Consider the following 16,830-nt stretch of genomic DNA (forward strand, 5'->3'; position numbering starts at 1 on the left):
GTCAAAAACTAAACTTATATGATTACCATGTGGGTCATCTGCCAAGATGGGTCCAATCTGTTCAGATGGATCAGAAGCTCCAGCTGCATTTTCTGCCAGTACTCTGTAGTGATAGTTCTGACCAAACTTCAATCCAGATACCTGAAAGCAGAGACCAAACATGTTAACTAAACCATTCAACCTCGGGCACCAAAATATAATTGCTTTTTACCTCCATCTCCTACATACCCTATAATAAAGGTCTGGGCAGAGCCTGGCATTGCACCTGAGCCAGTTGCTTGTGCCATCTTCACATTTCTCAATGATGTATCCTGTGATCATACTACCTCCATTGCTAAGTGGAATGTCCCATGCCAACTGAACAGAATCTCTTTTTGGATGTGTATAATTGAAATTCAGTGGTGGACTTGGTCTCTCTGTAACAAGTATAACAAGTACATTCAAATCAAAACAAGTTTTTAGAAACTAAATTTTAGAACAGCTGAGGTAAAATGTGGTCTACATATAAAACTGCTTTCAGAGAGAATTAAAATTACTAACCAATGGGATCCATGATTTTGACAGGATTAGTAGCAGCACTTGGCATGCCGATTCCAGCTTTATTTTCAGCTCTAACACGGAAGATGTACTCCTTATTCTCAACAACATCGTTCAATGTTGCTGAGAGATCCTCAGCCCGGACCACTAATGCAGGCTCCCATTTTACAGATGTCCTATCGCGGAGCTCAATTACATATGACGTGATCTCTGATCCACCATCAAACAGGGGTGGTTCCCAGCTCACGGTTGCACCAAACCTGTTAACGTTTCCTACCACAACATTCTGTGGTGCATCAGGAACATCTGTTATGAAAAGAAAGGAAATCAAAGTTTGTCACTTGTTTAAAACATCATGCATGTAGATATTCATAAATAATAGGAAACATGGCATTTACCAAATTTATTTTTCGCTTGGACAGCTTCATCTGTACACGCCGGCTCGCCATTGCCGACTCGGTTGCGAGCACACACACGAAAGAAATACATGTTGTCTTTCTGCAATCCACCGACACAGTACTCTGGAATATCAGCACGGTCAGTGGCTAACGTCCAAGACTTGCGCTTAATATCACGTCTCTCAACCACATAGGCCAAAATCTTGCTGCCTCCATCAGTCTCAGGTTCATCCCATGCCAAGCTGACCTCACCATCAGCGGTGTCAACAACTCTCAAATTCTTCACAGGCCCAGGAACATCTAAAAATGAAAGTTAATTTAGGCAACTACTACATCCTATTAAAAAAAAAAAAAACATTCCATATGTTTGCTGTAAAACATGAAAGACATAAGGTACAGAATTCCTAAAAGGCTGTGCATTATATTCTTATTATTTCTTGTTTTCTCATGATCACGTCTTCATTTTCTCATGATCTCGACATCATCTCGATTTTCTTTATCCTTATATTCTTTACTTTATAGTTACACTTTATAGTTTTTATACTTTATATTTTCATTTATTTAATTTCTATTCTATTACATGTTGCACAGTTGGACAGTCGTAAAAAAACATTTCACTAAATGTTGTACTCTGTAAGAATGTGCATGTGACGAAGGAAAAAAAATTTGACTTGATTTGATCTGATATCATGGTGTGCACACTGGCGTCTGCATGGCGAATGCACCAAAAGTACTGATCACGAGAAAGCAATACGTTAAAATCACGAGAAAATTAAGTCATGATAACGAGAAAACAACTTTTATTATGGTGAGATCATGGAAAAAAATTACTTTTTGTTATTTTGAAATAAAAAAAAATACTTTTTAATGGTGAGAAATTTATGTTTTGATCGTGAGAAAACAACTGGATATGTCAAGATCACAAGAAAATTAAGTCTTGATCATGAGAAAACAATTAAAAAAAAAATCAATAATGTATGGAATTCTGTAATAAGGTAATAATTATAACTTAGTCAAATTTTTAAGTTTTTGTCAAATGCTAACTCACCAATAACATCCAAATTGATGAAAGCCTCTGCCTGTCCATGCTTATTCTTGATGACAATTTTATAACGGCCCTGGTCAGACTTCTTAGGGTCCTTCAACCTGCACTCTGTCCTATCAGTGGTTGTGTCAATGTTTTGCATTGGAAGGCTGGTGCCATTAAAGAACCATTCAGTCTCTGCACGAGGGTAGGCATCATATGGAACTGTCATTACGAAGGGCTTTCCAGCATCTGTTACAAGATTCTGGTCTGTGGTCTTGATTTTGGGTACAGCTGTAAGCAGAAAGAAATCATGGGGAAAATGTAGTGCAATGTAAAATGCAAGTAGATCTTGCTTATGAATGAATGTGTAGAACTAAGAATACTGAAAAATACCCACCTGCAAGCTCAAGCTTGGCTCTTGCGTCTTTATCCTTGGCGACGACTCTGTACTCGCCCTGATCACGAGGCCTGATCTCGCAAACTTGAAGACGGTGAACTTTGCCCTCGCTGATCATCTGGTATTTGTCACCTTGAACAATGACCATGTTGTTCCTCATCCATTTAACCTCAACCCTGTCTTTGTTAATCTCAACTTCAAATACAATGTCTGTTCCAGGGGCCTCAAATATATCTTTTGGGGGTCTGACAATTTCCACTGGTGTCTCTGCAGAGGAGATGGAATAAGGTTTGTTTAAAGTGAAGAAATGACTGTTGAACTATTGAACATTTGCACAAAACTGTTGAGAAGAATGTCACAGTATTTTGCTTTACGTTTGATTACATATTGATTGTAAAATACCTTCAACAAAGAGACGAGCCTTGGATCTTTTGTCATCTACTCCACAGGCATATTCACATTCATCATCAGGTCTGCATTCCTTAATGTACAATGTGCATGTCTTTCCATCCTTTTCCATGTGATATCTGTCAGACAAAACAAAAAATATATAATAATAATTATTGTATTTAAAAACTAGTATATTATGGCTTCCCATACAGCAATCGACAAATTAATTACCTTGGTCCTTCTCTGATTTCACGGCCATTTTTGTACCATTTAGCGGAGGCCCTCTCCTTTGAAACCTTGCAGGTAAACTCTGCATCTTCAAATTCAGTAACTGTCTGGTCTCTGAGTTGGGTGGTGAAGTCAGTTGGTGCCTCACTGATGATCAGTTCAGCTGAAGACTTATCAGTGCCAGCAACTGCAGTGTATTCGCCCTCATCATCCATGGTGCAATCTTTGACAGTCAAAGTGTGCTTGTTCTTGTCTACTCTGTAAACAATGCGTTTGCTGAAGGTGATTTCCTGTCCTCCTTTCAGCCATTGTACTGTCGCATTCGGTCTGTTCACTTTGCAAGTGAAGCTGATCGTTTTCTTTTCCTCAGTTTCACAGTCCTCAAGAGTCTCTGTGATACGGAGCTCTTCCTCTGCAGAAAAGACAAGGAGAAATAATATATATTACTCACAATATATTGAACTGAGGCTGATCATCACGATGCATAGCCAACGATACGATACATTAAAGAAACTTATGAAGCAGCTACTGATTTGATACAATTTATCCCATTGACGATGCAGTGGAATCCGATTTCAATTCGATTCAACACAGTGCTATTCAATGCAATATGACCCAATGGGGAAAATATGATGCTCTGCAATTCAAAATGGTACAAAGAGTTTGCTTTTATTTCTTTTCTTCAGAGAGACAGCATATAATAAAGGTGCCCACTGACATTTAATACATGGCTCTTCACAAACACGGCTTTTTAGTGCAAAACAAAACAAAAAAAAATATTAAATAAAACCAGATGTTCTTTTCCTGTTCTGTGTCCAGAAAGATGCAGCTCTACCTCTGCCATGTTAATCTAAATTCTATGAATTTCAAAAAGTAGAAAGCTTAATAGAAAAAAGGGGACTTACCTATTACACTGACTTTAGCAGAGCATTTAGCTTGTTCACCACGCTGGTTGAGGAGTGTAATGGTGTATATTGCCTCATCCGACTTGTCTGCAGCTTTGATCCTCAGAGAGAAAATAGTGTCTCTTTGTACCATGATGAACTTGCTGCTTTCAAACATAGTCTCATTTTCCTTCAGCCACTTGGCCTTAGCTCCCTCTGAATTAACTTCACAGTTAAGAACAATTTCTTGCCCTTCTTTAATCTGGGTGTCTTTGACAGGAGTGATGATCCTCAGTTTTTCTTAAAAAAAAAAGAAAAAACAGAAAACACTTGTAAACATTTCTATGTATATCTATATTAAAGTAGAAAGAAAGGAATTGCTTTAAAACACTTACCAATCACATGTAAATCTGCAGAAGCCTTGACAGACCCAATGCAGGCAGTGAAGGTTCCTTCATCCTTCAATGTACAGTCTTTAACAATAAGAGCTCGATCCTTGCCATCACAAACAACCTCATACTTGTCACCAGTTTGGAGCTCCATGTCACCTCTGAACCATTTCACTTCATAGGTCTCTTTGGATACTGAGCACACAAATCTTGCCTTTTCATCCTCAACCACTTCCTGGCTCTGGGGCCTAGAAATAAACTCAGCTGCCAGTTCTAATGAAATATAAAGATAATATTGTATTATATGTATATGTAATATATGGTCTTCAAATTTTTGCAGCCAATAGACATGCAAAAGATAAATTCAAATAAATAAATTTCAGTTCTTTACCATTGATCTTTAGTGTTGCTGTAGTTTGTGAAGTGGCAAGTCTGCAGTTGTATTCTCCAGCATCCTTCATCGAAAGGCCTTGGATGATAAGGATTCTCTTTCTGCCATCTGCAACTTGTTCATATCTACCACCCTCAGGCAATTCCTGATCTCCTTTATACCATGTAACCTCTGCACTGGACTTGGAGACCTCACAGATCAGTTTAATACTGTCAGTTTCAGTGCCCTCAACATTAGCAAGGTTCTTTGTGAATCTAGCTTCCTCCTCTGTAAGCAACACAATTCAACAAACATTAGTTTTTCTAGTAGAGATTTTGTATGTACAGAAATGAAATGGACAATAAACTCACCAATAACAGTAAGAATGCCGGAGGATTTGGAAGTTTTCGCGTCGCATTCATATTCAGCTTCATCATCAAAGACTGCTTTGCTTATGATGAGAATACGCTGCACTCCCTTGGCGATAATCTCGTACTTCTTGCCCTTTCTAATTTCCATGCCATCTTTGTACCAGCGGACCTATTGAAATAAATGGCCACAAATGATTTCCAACTTTATTCTTATAGAGTTGAATTGAACTGCAGTTTCTCGGTAAGTAAATGTAGTACCTTGGCACTTTCACGGGAAACTTCACATTCAAACTTAGCAGATTCCTTCTCCCTGACCTCAACATCATGAAGAGGCTTAGTAAACTCGATATGTGGAGCTGATCAGAAAACATTTAAAAAAAACATGAGCATATCATGAATATCTGTTATCCAGTGAAATAAAACAATTAAATACAATTTTAAACTGTATTGTTAGATCTTTTTTCGAATGTCTTTTCACTTACGCTCGACACCCAAGAAAGCAGAGGTCTTGAAGTGTTTGGCATCGCATGTGTATGTTTTGGAGTCATCGAGAGTACAGTCTTTGATTATCAGCCTCCTTATACGCCCTTCAGCCACCATGTCATACTTCTTTGTTTTGTGAAGTTCCTGTCCGTCTCGGAACCATGTGACATCAGCTTTCTCTCTGGAGAGTTCGCATTCCAGAATAGCAGTTGCCTCCTCTTCAACAGTCTGGTCCTCCAAGGGCCTGGAAAACTCGACAGGTGCCTCTGTTGAAAAAAAAACAAGTTGTAGAATGTGAATATACAAAATATGATGATTTTTTCTAGTATGAAAGATCACAGCAGAAATTTGGAATGCAAAAATAAAAAAAAACTTTTACCATTTACTGAAAGCATGGCTTGGGCCTGAAAGTCCTTTGCTTGGATCTTCACAAAGCCAGCATTGGTCATCTTGATATCCCTCAGAGTCAAGCTGTGCAGTCTGCCCTCTGATCTGGTAACCACCTGCAATATACAATAAGAGCTACTTCAGGGAAAATCTTATTCGAAGACTAATAATTTACAGTAAAATAAAAAAATTAGCTTTTTTAGGTTATTTGAGAAAATTATGTACATGTTTTGACTTGATATATACGCATATAAATATATTGGGGTTTAACCGTACACATATTTATACCGAAATTTTTCGGTTTGGTACACATGCGTACTGAATGCAATCTTTTTTACGTGCAGAACATAGTTACAATCTGAGTTTCCTTAAATAAAGTGGCGGACCACATGTTTGTTTAGACTCTGCTGTGCACTTTGAGCATTTTTGTGTTCATTATTTTTAACCTTCAAAACATACATGACAATGCCAGTGGAAAAAGAAAAAAAAACGAAACTCTAAAGAATCAGTAGCGATAGCCAATAACCAGGAAGCGGCTAGCGACTAACGCTAGCGATATGGATTAAGGATTTTAATTTTATCACAAACATAGTAATATGCAGGATACAACTTGCAATCAATTGAAAAGTTTAAAAAATAAAAAAAGTTAATTTCTGGAATCTTTAATCTATATCGCTATCGTTAGTCGCTAGCTACTTCCTGGTTTGCGGTTAACACTAGCGATATTGATTCTTTAGGGTTTTATGTCCAGCTTCTAGAATTTCTCTTGAAAGAATAAAAATCCTGACAATTTCACATATTGAGGGAGTGAGTGAATGGAGATTGGAAGGAATGAAGACATTTGTTAAAGCATGCTGAAATAAATTGAACACTTAAGTAGAAAATTGAATGTAAAAAACACACACACATACACATCTGTATTACTAACAAATCTGTAAATACTAACAAATGTAAACTATTTAATTTAATTGTTTTCATTTATTTAATTTAATTAATTTAATTTGTACCAATTTAATTGATTACTCAATATTATAAAAAAAGTGCACTGCATTAATTGGATTTATTCTATTTTTATAAAATATTATAAAATATTATGTTATATAATATTTAACCACGAAGGCATTTAATAAAAATTTTTTATATATACATATTTATTTGTGCTGCAAAAACCAATTGATAAAATTGATAATGAAATTCGTTGTCAACGAATGCCGTTATTGATTAGTGGGGCCGCACAACGGCTTAGCGTGACGGAAAGAGAACACAGCCGCTTGTGAAAATGGCAGACAGTACAGGGACTTCAGGAAAGTCGCACTGGATTTGTTCTGTCGTGACTCACAAGCACTTATTTATTTTTAATTTTTTTAATTATTTATTTTTTTTTTTTACAGAAAGAAACCCAGCATGAGTAAATTAGTTTGAAGGAGAAATCCCGTCTAAATTAAAGATAGTTAATCTCAATATGTGGCTTTTGCACTTTTATATATATCTTTTATATATATTTATATATATAAATAACCTGAATTAGGGTTTTATATAGCTATAATATGCAAAAAATCTAATAAAAATAAATAAATAAATTATTAGTGTAATTGAAAAACAATTGTCAGATTAATCGATTATCAAAATAATATATATACTATATATGTATACACACACACACACACACGCACACACACACACACTAATTATTGAATATTTCTATTAATCAATGGTACATCATTTACACCACTTTGTCAAAAGAAAAAGCAGAATTGTGTTAACTCTAAAATTGTTGCTGTAGGTTGGCCATATAAGATGGCAAAACATTTTTTAATAAAAAATAAAAAATCCAGATATAAAATTTGTAATTTTGTAAAGTGTTTTGAATGTAATGTGTGAAGGAGACTTTAAGTAGTGATACAGAAATATATTTCTTTGTAACTACAGAAATGAATCCAGAAAATCAATCCAAAATTGTTAACACATAGACATAGATACATTTATATCTCTAATACTTACAGTTTCACTTGACTCCATTTTTGTTGTTCCAACGAACCATTCAACAGCAATGCCCTCATATGAAAGCTCACACTCAAAAGTGGCGGTTTCTCCAGCAGTGACTGTGACATCCTGAAGAGGCCGCAAAAGGCTAATTGTCCGAGCTTGGGATCGGAAAAGAGTCATTATTAGTAAACTCTGAAAATAAATCCTTTTCCTTAAAAAAGCTTCAAATCCTTTTTATGTTCTAAAACTTAACAAGCAGGGAATTGCCTGTAAACTTGTAGCACAAACTTAGATTCTAAGTTTATCAATGGGAGGTGCCTGTCATTAGGCATATCATGATATCATGTAATGCAATTGGTTGGCTGACAGGATAAGGGATCCTGGATTGTAAGGCTTTCTCCACCCCCTCTAGATAAGGCTAGCAGAGTCTGAAATAACCACGTGTTCTGATTGGATAAAACCTAAGCATTTGCTGATTGCAAAATGGGTAACAAACACTTGGTATCACTTGATGGTTCCTTTATGGAGCTAAGTGTCACTGTAGTCAGTATTGCTATAAGTTTTTCTGCATCTACTCCTGAGACTCTCGGACAATCAAGGATTGCAGTAAAAACAATATTGGTTTGGTAACATGAAAAAAAAAAAAAAAAAAATGCAACTCATTTAAATTAATTTTATATATGTATGTATGGCCTGTGCCCCAAACACACACACACACACACACACACACACACACACACACACACACACACACACACACACACACACAAATCCTGTAACTCTCACCTTTAACTCTGAGCTGAGCACTAGATTTAGCATTAGCAGCACTGAAGTCCACAGCACCAGCCATGTCCATGCGTACATTATACAGAATCAAAATGTGTTTGTTGCCTTCTTCTTTAATCTCGCAGTCCTAATGAGAGAAAATATTTAGCATCGCTAGAGTTGATTTTTGATTTAAAAAGTATGAATATTTTTTAACAACTTTGCTTATTTGCGATTCTTACAGCTGACTGATGTAAAGCCTCTCCTTTGAGTTTCCAATGCCCATGGACATCCTCTTCTGAAATCTCTACCTCAAATCGAGCGGTACTCGTCTCTGTAACCTCCACACTGTACAGTGGACGGGTGACCTTAATGTCACGCTCTGTGGAAAAAATACAAAATTGAATGCATATGCATTACTAATAGGCAATTTTTTTTCTAACTTATGTTGTGTAAAATTATATTTATATCTACCTTCAATGTTCAGCTTAGATGCAGTTTTATCAGAACCACAGTCACAGACATATTCGCCAATGTTGGCCTTCTCAGCCTTCCTCACAATCAGAATGCGTTTCTTTCCCTCAGCCTTGATAAGGATGTTCTTGGATGGGATGATCTCTGTGCCGTCTTTAAACCATTTAACCTCAGCAGAGGATTTGCTCAGTTCACACTTCAGCACAACCTCGTCCTTCTCGACTGCTGTGTAGTCCTGGAGCTTGGTAATGAAATAAGCTTCTCCCTCTGAAATTTGTAAAAGAAAATTTAATTTAATAAATTATAAATAAAATTATATAGATAATGTATCTAATATTATGACTTAAATGATATTATATATACTTTTATTTATAAATTATATTAAATGTACTAAAATATTTCTGTAAATTAACATATTTACCAAGCACTGTAAGCATGGCCTCCGAGGTCTTGCCAAGAGCTTCTACTTTAATGAGTGAGGTATCATCAATGGACACCTCTTTGAAGGACAGAGTGTGGATCTTGCCATGTTCAGCCATGTGCACCACTTTGCTTGGATGCAAACGGACATCATTTTTATACCAGCTGACTTGAATTTTTTCATGGGAAAGCTCAATACTGAACTCTGCCGTCTCACGCTCCTTTACAGTGACGTCCTTAATGGGTCTCACAAACTCAAGACGAATACCTAAGTGTAAAATAAAAAACATGGAAAAGACAAAAGTATGGAAAAGTGGTTAGCTAAGTATATATCTCAACCCTTGCTATGTGATTAATCATATTTATTTTACCTTGGATGACCAATTTGGAAAAGGATCTCTTGTCCTCAGCTTCGAACATGTATTTCGCCTCATCTTCATAGGCAGCTGATTTGATTATGAGTATATGTCTTTTTCCTTCTTTTTGAATGTCATATTTTTCATCTGCCTTCAGCTCTTGAGAGCCCTTCAGCCATCGGAAAGTCTTTGCCTCTCTTGACAGTTCACATTCAAATCTTGCCTCGTCCTTTTCGTATACTTGGACATCACTCAAAGGTGTTAGGAATGTGATGGGAAGTTCTGTAATATGAACATTTAATTTCAATTTAATTTACAAATTGTCTTTATTTTTTTGTTAATTGGAGAACAAAAGAACACGGTAGAAGAGCATTACCTTTTACTTTGAGGTTTGCAGCACACTTAGCATTTGCTCCCTGGAAAACGACCTCTCCTGTCTGGGCAACTTTGCAGTTGTACAGTGTCAGTGTGTGTTTCGCACCCTCTTCAATGATCTCAACATCCTGTTTAAAATAAATAAATAAATAAATAATTTGTATAGCTATTTATGTATCTGTAGTAGCTGTAACAACTTCTTCTTCTTCTTCTTCTTCGGCTTCTCCCATTAGGGGTCGCAACAGCGGATCATCCATCTCCATACCCCCCTGTCCTCTACATCTGCCTCTTTCAAACCAACTACCTGCATGTCCTCCCTCACCACATCCATAAACCTCCTCCTTGGTCTTCCTCTTTTCCTCCTTCCTGGTGGCTCCATCCTCAGCATTCTCCTACTCATATACCCCATGTCCCTCCTCTGCACATGTTCAAACCATCTCAAGCTCGCCTCCCTCACCTTGTCTCCAAAACGTCCTACATGCGCTGTCCCTCTAATAAACTCATTTCTAATCCTGTCCATCATCGTCACTCCCAACAAAAACCTCAACATCTTTGGCTCTGCTACCTCCAGCTCCACCTTCTGTCTTTTACTCAATGCCACTGTAGCTGTAACAACTTACAGGTCTAACAAAAGAGCAGAATTCCATGCTTACAGCTGAAGGTGTAAGGACTTCTCCTTTCAGTTTCCACTGGCCATGGATGTCATCCTCTGAGATTTCAACTTCAAATCGGGCAGTCTCTCCATCAAACACTTCAACTCCATACATAGGCCGGACCACTTTCACATCACGAGCTGAAATGGAGTAGTCTGTATTTAGAGGTACTGAAGTTAAAACATGACAAATCACTTATTTGTGAACAAGTCAAAACATCACCTTCAATAATAACATTGGCTGATGTCTTATCTGTTCCACAGTCACATGCATACACTCCATGGTCTTTCTGCTCCACTTTCTTAATGTGGAGAATCCTTCGTTTACCCTCGACCTTTATGGCGACCAACTTTGAAGCCATAATTTCAATCTCATTATGGAACCACTTCACAGGAACATCTTTGCTGAGCTCACAGTCAAGAGTGACCTCCTCTTTCTCAACAGCAGTGTATTCTTGCAACTTGGTAATGAATTTCGCGTCACCCTCTTCAAAAAAATAGAGCTGAATTAGACAAATTCATATGCAGAAAATCATTCAAAGGTTTATAAAACATTCGGTTGTGTTCCTTTTTTGTACCTAGTAGAATATGAAAGCAAGTAGGTACCAGTTATCCAGTAATATCACAGATATTACAAGCTCACCAGCTTTCATTCAGAATGAAAAATGACATCATAAAAATAATAAAGAGAAGAAAAAGGGTTACCTATAACCTGAAGCTTAGCCTTGGTTGATATTCCTTTAGCCTCTGCCCTTATTTGACAAGTATCATCTAGTGTGACTTCTTTGATTTCTAATATATGCTTTACCCCTTCAACATGTATTATTACAGTTCTGCTTGGATGCAATCTAATTTCATTTTTGTACCAAGTCACAGGCACGTTCTCATGAGAGAGATCAATATCAAACCGAGCCGTTTCGGTTTCCTTTACGGTTTGATCCTTTAATTCTGAGATGAACTTCAGCCTCATACCTACGATGCCATACATCGGATATCGTTAATATCATTGTAGAAAACATTTCCTTACACAGGGTTAGTCCATGGTTTCGCACTCTGCAGGTCAAGTAGTATTTTTGCGCCAAACGATTACCAATAAAGAGGAAGGATAACCACTTACCCTCTACCGTAAGTTTTGCTGTAGATGTTTTGCCTAACACCTCAATGGTGTATTCTCCCTCATCATCAAATTCACAATTATTTATTAGCAAAATGTGTTTTTTTCCATCATCAATGATTTCATAATTATTTCCAGACGTAATAATATCAGAACCCTTAAACCACATCACTTTAGGTACATCCTTATTGATTGAACACTCAAATCTGGCCTGTTTCTTTTCAGGCACAGAAACATCTTTTAACGGGTCAGTGAATTCGATTTCCATTTCTGGGAGGTATGACATAACATTGAGCTCAGGGGGATACAATACTTCAGTGATATGTAACAAAAGATATTTACATCCCTCTTAATCTGGGAAGATAACATTTTAATGTGTGCTTTACCTTTCACTGTAAGCATAGCACTTGTCTGCGCATTCAGAGCTTGGTATGTAACTTCACCAGATTGATCAAGCTGAACATTTTTCAAAGTAAGGAATCGCTTCTTCCCTTCAGCTTTGATATCACATGTCTGGAAAAAAAGAAAGAAATGTGTCAGATGTACATGTGCAAAGTGTTGGGCAGTACACAAACCATCTCACTGCATTTCACTGCATGTCGTATCCTGTATGTATGTGTATGTGACAAATAAAATTTGATTTGATTTGATCCACTGAAAGTAGAGATACACTGAAGTAAAAAGTGACTCCAGTAAAAGTGTCCCTTTAAACTTTTACTTGAGTAAAAGTACAAAAGAATTTGCCTTCAAATGTACTGAAGTATCCAAAGTACTATGATTTATTACGGCTATAATATTCCTGTTATCATTTTTGTCACAAGACTCTTTCCCTAATCACCTCAGTTTATGTGTAAAGACTTAAATGTGACTCTCAGCACACTGATCAATTAATAGAACGATATTAATGAGTCAAACACAATTATCATGAGCCCAAAACCTTCTTTGTATCAACTTTTAAAATTTAACCTGGTCTTACCGGTGATCTTGTTAGAACTTGTCCTTTAAGTTTCCATTCGCCAAGCACGTCTTCCTCTGAGATTTCAGTATCAAACTTGGCCTCCTCTTTTTCAACCACTTCCACACTAGCCAGGGGTTTCAGGACCTCAGCTTCACGCTCTGTAGTGTTAAACGTAAAAAACGTGAACCTTTAAAAATGAACAGTAAAAAAATATATATGCAAAATACCATGCAACTTACCACCAAGTGTGAGTTTTGCTGTGTATCGTTTGCCCTCAACTTCCATGGCATACTCTCCAACATCATTTGGTTGAGCATTCTTGACAGTCAGAATGATGTCTTTTCCATCCTTCTGGACTTCAGTTTTTTCTGTAGGCTCATTAGGAATCTCTTCATTTCCCTTGAACCATTTCCAGTTAGGAGTATCTTTGAAGAGTTCGCACTTAAAGGTAGCAGTGGCCTTTGGTTTCACATGCTGATCCCTCAGTGGTTTCACCAACCAGTCTCTGATGATTTCTGTGAAATTCATATTTTTATATATTATCATATTTCTATTGCTAGTATTTTAAAGATATCTCACTTTGTGGGAACTGTTTTTAAAGTCTTATACATACCCATAACCTTCACAATTGTTTGAGTTTTGAGATTTTCACATTCACATGTGTAAACTCCTGCATCGGCATCGTTTGCGTCCTGGATTGTCACAGCATGTTGCAGTCCAATAATATTAATGGCGACCTTTCCAGCAACTGGTTTGAGCTCAGCGCCGTCCTTTTTCCAGACCACATTTCGGTCTTTGTTCAACTCACAGGTCAAATACATGGGCTGTCCTTTGAGTACAGACACCTCCTCCTCCAGGGTCTTGATAAATTTAACAGGCAGCTCTATTTATCATAAAAGGGAAAGTAGTTATTCTAAATTTAGCCAGGAGTGCTGGAACAGTTTATCAGTTTGAGATAAGACGTAAACCCACCTTCAACAATAAGTCTGGCAGTGGAGGTCTTCTCTTTGTTTCCTAGCTTGGCGACACATGTATACTCCCCTCGGTCAGAGAGCTGAACATCAATAATGGCCAGTTTTCTGTCTTTTCCATCAGATGTAAACTTGTGTTTTGGACCTTCCCTCAGGTTGCTACCATCCTTCATCCATGTAGTTATAGCAGTAGAAGGAGAAATTTGGCACTCAAATACAGCGGAGGAACCGATAGACTCGGCCTCTAGCAGCACAATGTCCTGAAGTTCTTTCACAAACTTTAGAGGGACAGCCTTAAGCTGGAAAGCAAAGGGGGACTCTGCAGGAGGTTTGTCACCTCCACCACCAGGTCTGAGCCCTCTTCCACGTCCCGCATCACCAGGGGACGGGGTTTGGCGTGCTAAAAGGTGTATGTTAGAAAGAAGATTAACTCCCTAGTAAAAACAGGGTGTGAGCTTATTAATGCTTATTAATGCTATACCTTTATGGCCACCGATCAGGCATAACATTATGACCACCTGAATAATATTGTATTTGCTGCCAAAACAGTCCTGACCCATCGAGTATTAATAGCATAACATTCTTTTGAGCTATAGGAGCTCGTCTGTTGGTTTGGACCACACAGTCCAGCCTTCGCTCCCGACATACATCAATGAGCCTTTGCGCCCAATGACCCTGTAGCCGGTTCACCACTGTTCCTTTCTTGGACCACTGTTAATAGCTACTGACCACTGCAGAGCCGGAACATCTCACAAGTGCTGTAATTTTGGAGATGCTCTGACACAGTCGTCTAGCCATCACAATTTGGCCCTCATCAAATTCACACAAATCTTTACGCTTGCCCATTTTTGAGGAAAATTTGAGGACAAAATGTTTACTTACTGCCTAATATATCCCATAATGTCATAATGCCTGATCGGTGTAAATGTATGTATATATATTTTTAAACTTTATCAGAACTTACGTCTAAGCCCTCTGCCTCTGCCTAGTGCACCTTCTTCCTTGGGTTTTCCATCTGTTTGAAATAATGTAACAATAGCACAGAATTGCATTTGTCGATTAAACTATACATAACCCAAACTCACAATGATTGGAAGCCAGAAAGATTACATCTGTTGTTTTTTTTTGTCAGAAAGACATGCATATTATTAAAATAGTTGATGTAAATGAATGATGTACATTTAAAAATGAAGATTACAAAATGGCTACTTAAAAAACATAATCTGACAAACAATGACATTGACAACAAACACAGAAACAGACATCCACGTACAGACAATAATTGACACGAAAAAGAAACCAAAAACAAGTGAAAGGGTGGTGAGGCTTTGCATCAGAAGGGTGGATGAGCTTATGAAAAGAATGAAAGTTATGAAAAGAATGAAAGTTAAATTTAAGAATGTATATTATTGGTGATTATTTTTGAAGGCCAGGGCAGGGATGAGATGCCAATGGTGAGGTTTTGGTCTCCCTCTCACCTATTGTGTCCTCCGTGCCTCCTGGAGTTTTGATGGCTCCATCCTCTAAGGTGGTACCAAACTCTTCTCCTTCTAAACTTTCAGAAGAAGCGAGCTCCCATCCCCAAACTTCTTCATCTTCTGCTTCTTCCTCATTCTCATCTTCAAATTCTTCCTCGAAAACTCCTTCTTCTTCTTGCTGAGTTGGAATCTTTGCGAGCTGCACAGCCCCAGGAGATAACTCTTTCATTAGTGGTATTGTTTCAGGATGCTGCTGAGATGCCTTTTTCTGCTGAGAAGTGATTGCAAAGTCTGTTATACCTTTAGGTGTAGGAACCTTTTCAGGAATCTTTGCACTGGACTTCCTCTGCAGCAGAATGGATTCAGATTTGGGTGATAGAATTCGTTTCATTTCTGCATCCTTTTTGACAATTTCAACAGGCTTCAGGGATAATTTCTCTTCTTCTATCATTTTTTCTGGCTCTTTGAGAGCAGGTGTTTCAGATTCGTCTTTTGGACTTTCTCTTGGTTTGGTTGTCACAGTCAGAGAAGCTTTTTCTTCTTTAGGTTTCTCGATCATTGGTGAGATGTTTTCAAGCTCGGCATCTTTTTTTATGTGCACCACTGGTTTTAGTGATATGTCCTCTTTTTCTTCAAATTCCTTTAATATATGTTTACCCTTTTTAATAATCAGTGGTTTTGCTTCTTCCTTTGGACTTTGTACTGTCTTTTTTACTTCAATTTTAACCTTGATTTCTTTGTCTGTTTTTTCCTCGTTTTCTGAACTATCCTGATCTGTTGGTGTTCTGTAAGAGCATGCCTCCACCTTATCATTCTCTGTTGGAGTTCTTTTTGCTTTTGTGAGCACCTCAGGCTCTTTGAATACATCTTTGTCTACTGGAGTCACGGGTTTTGGCACCACCGCTTCTTCTATCTTTTTAGCTGTTGGTGCAATTTCCTTTTTCTTTATAGGCACAACCTTTGGTTTATCGGGTCTTGCAGCTGGTTTCAGCACTACTTTTTCCTGATCCTGTTTGGTTGATGGTATCTTGGGTATTTTTTTGGTAATTTGCCCTGGCGTCTTAGGACTCTCTTTTTTTGATACCTCATCCTTCATGAAATCTGCTTCGGTGTCTACCAGTGGAACTTCATGATCAGGTTCAGTATCCCTCTGCTCTTCTATTATCATATATTCTTCTTGTTTTCTTTCAGGATGTTTTATTTTTTCAGTCATAAGATCACTTACATCCTTTTTTGGTTCATAGCTACTAGGGGTTTTAGGCTTTGAATATATTTCATCCTTCTCAGCTTTTTCACTTTCCTGAAGAGTCACCCCGGATTGTTTATATTGCCGTTCCTTTTGTGTCTGGCTCATGTTTAGCTGAGCTGCAGCTTTATGCTGTTCCTCTTGGTCTTTAGATCTTCCAATAACTTTTTTTAA

General features: G+C 37.6%; 1 protein-coding gene across 4 annotated transcripts in view; it reads right to left on the reverse strand.

The window, feature by feature from the left end:
* The window catches only part of ttn.1 (titin, tandem duplicate 1), a 150,123-nt gene that overhangs the window by 76,547 nt on the left and 56,746 nt on the right, over window positions 1-16,830 (reverse strand). For all 4 annotated transcript variants that reach the window (XM_046845792.1, XM_046845791.1, XM_046845790.1 and 1 more), the window contains 30 exons: window positions 14,897-14,947; window positions 13,934-14,332; window positions 13,575-13,844; window positions 13,201-13,476; window positions 12,980-13,119; window positions 12,390-12,516; window positions 11,113-11,376; window positions 10,891-11,030; window positions 10,239-10,365; window positions 9,878-10,144; window positions 9,508-9,774; window positions 9,087-9,353; window positions 8,855-8,994; window positions 8,634-8,760; window positions 7,863-8,005; window positions 5,854-5,977; window positions 5,474-5,740; window positions 5,250-5,347; window positions 4,992-5,160; window positions 4,642-4,908; window positions 4,257-4,523; window positions 3,883-4,161; window positions 2,981-3,389; window positions 2,762-2,886; window positions 2,360-2,626; window positions 1,984-2,253; window positions 936-1,235; window positions 541-843; window positions 229-416; window positions 27-141 (listed from right to left, as the gene is read on the reverse strand). In XM_046845792.1, coding sequence (XP_046701748.1) covers window positions 27-141; window positions 229-416; window positions 541-843; window positions 936-1,235; window positions 1,984-2,253; window positions 2,360-2,626; window positions 2,762-2,886; window positions 2,981-3,389; window positions 3,883-4,161; window positions 4,257-4,523; window positions 4,642-4,908; window positions 4,992-5,160; window positions 5,250-5,347; window positions 5,474-5,740; window positions 5,854-5,977; window positions 7,863-8,005; window positions 8,634-8,760; window positions 8,855-8,994; window positions 9,087-9,353; window positions 9,508-9,774; window positions 9,878-10,144; window positions 10,239-10,365; window positions 10,891-11,030; window positions 11,113-11,376; window positions 12,390-12,516; window positions 12,980-13,119; window positions 13,201-13,476; window positions 13,575-13,844; window positions 13,934-14,332; window positions 14,897-14,947 — 6,453 coding nt within the window. The remainder of the gene's footprint in view (window positions 1-26; window positions 142-228; window positions 417-540; window positions 844-935; window positions 1,236-1,983; window positions 2,254-2,359; window positions 2,627-2,761; window positions 2,887-2,980; window positions 3,390-3,882; window positions 4,162-4,256; window positions 4,524-4,641; window positions 4,909-4,991; window positions 5,161-5,249; window positions 5,348-5,473; window positions 5,741-5,853; window positions 5,978-7,862; window positions 8,006-8,633; window positions 8,761-8,854; window positions 8,995-9,086; window positions 9,354-9,507; window positions 9,775-9,877; window positions 10,145-10,238; window positions 10,366-10,890; window positions 11,031-11,112; window positions 11,377-12,389; window positions 12,517-12,979; window positions 13,120-13,200; window positions 13,477-13,574; window positions 13,845-13,933; window positions 14,333-14,896; window positions 14,948-16,830) is intronic.

The sequence above is a fragment of the Silurus meridionalis genome, chromosome 3 (assembly GCF_014805685.1).
Source record: "Silurus meridionalis isolate SWU-2019-XX chromosome 3, ASM1480568v1, whole genome shotgun sequence".
Taxonomy (NCBI): Eukaryota; Metazoa; Chordata; class Actinopteri; order Siluriformes; family Siluridae; genus Silurus; species Silurus meridionalis.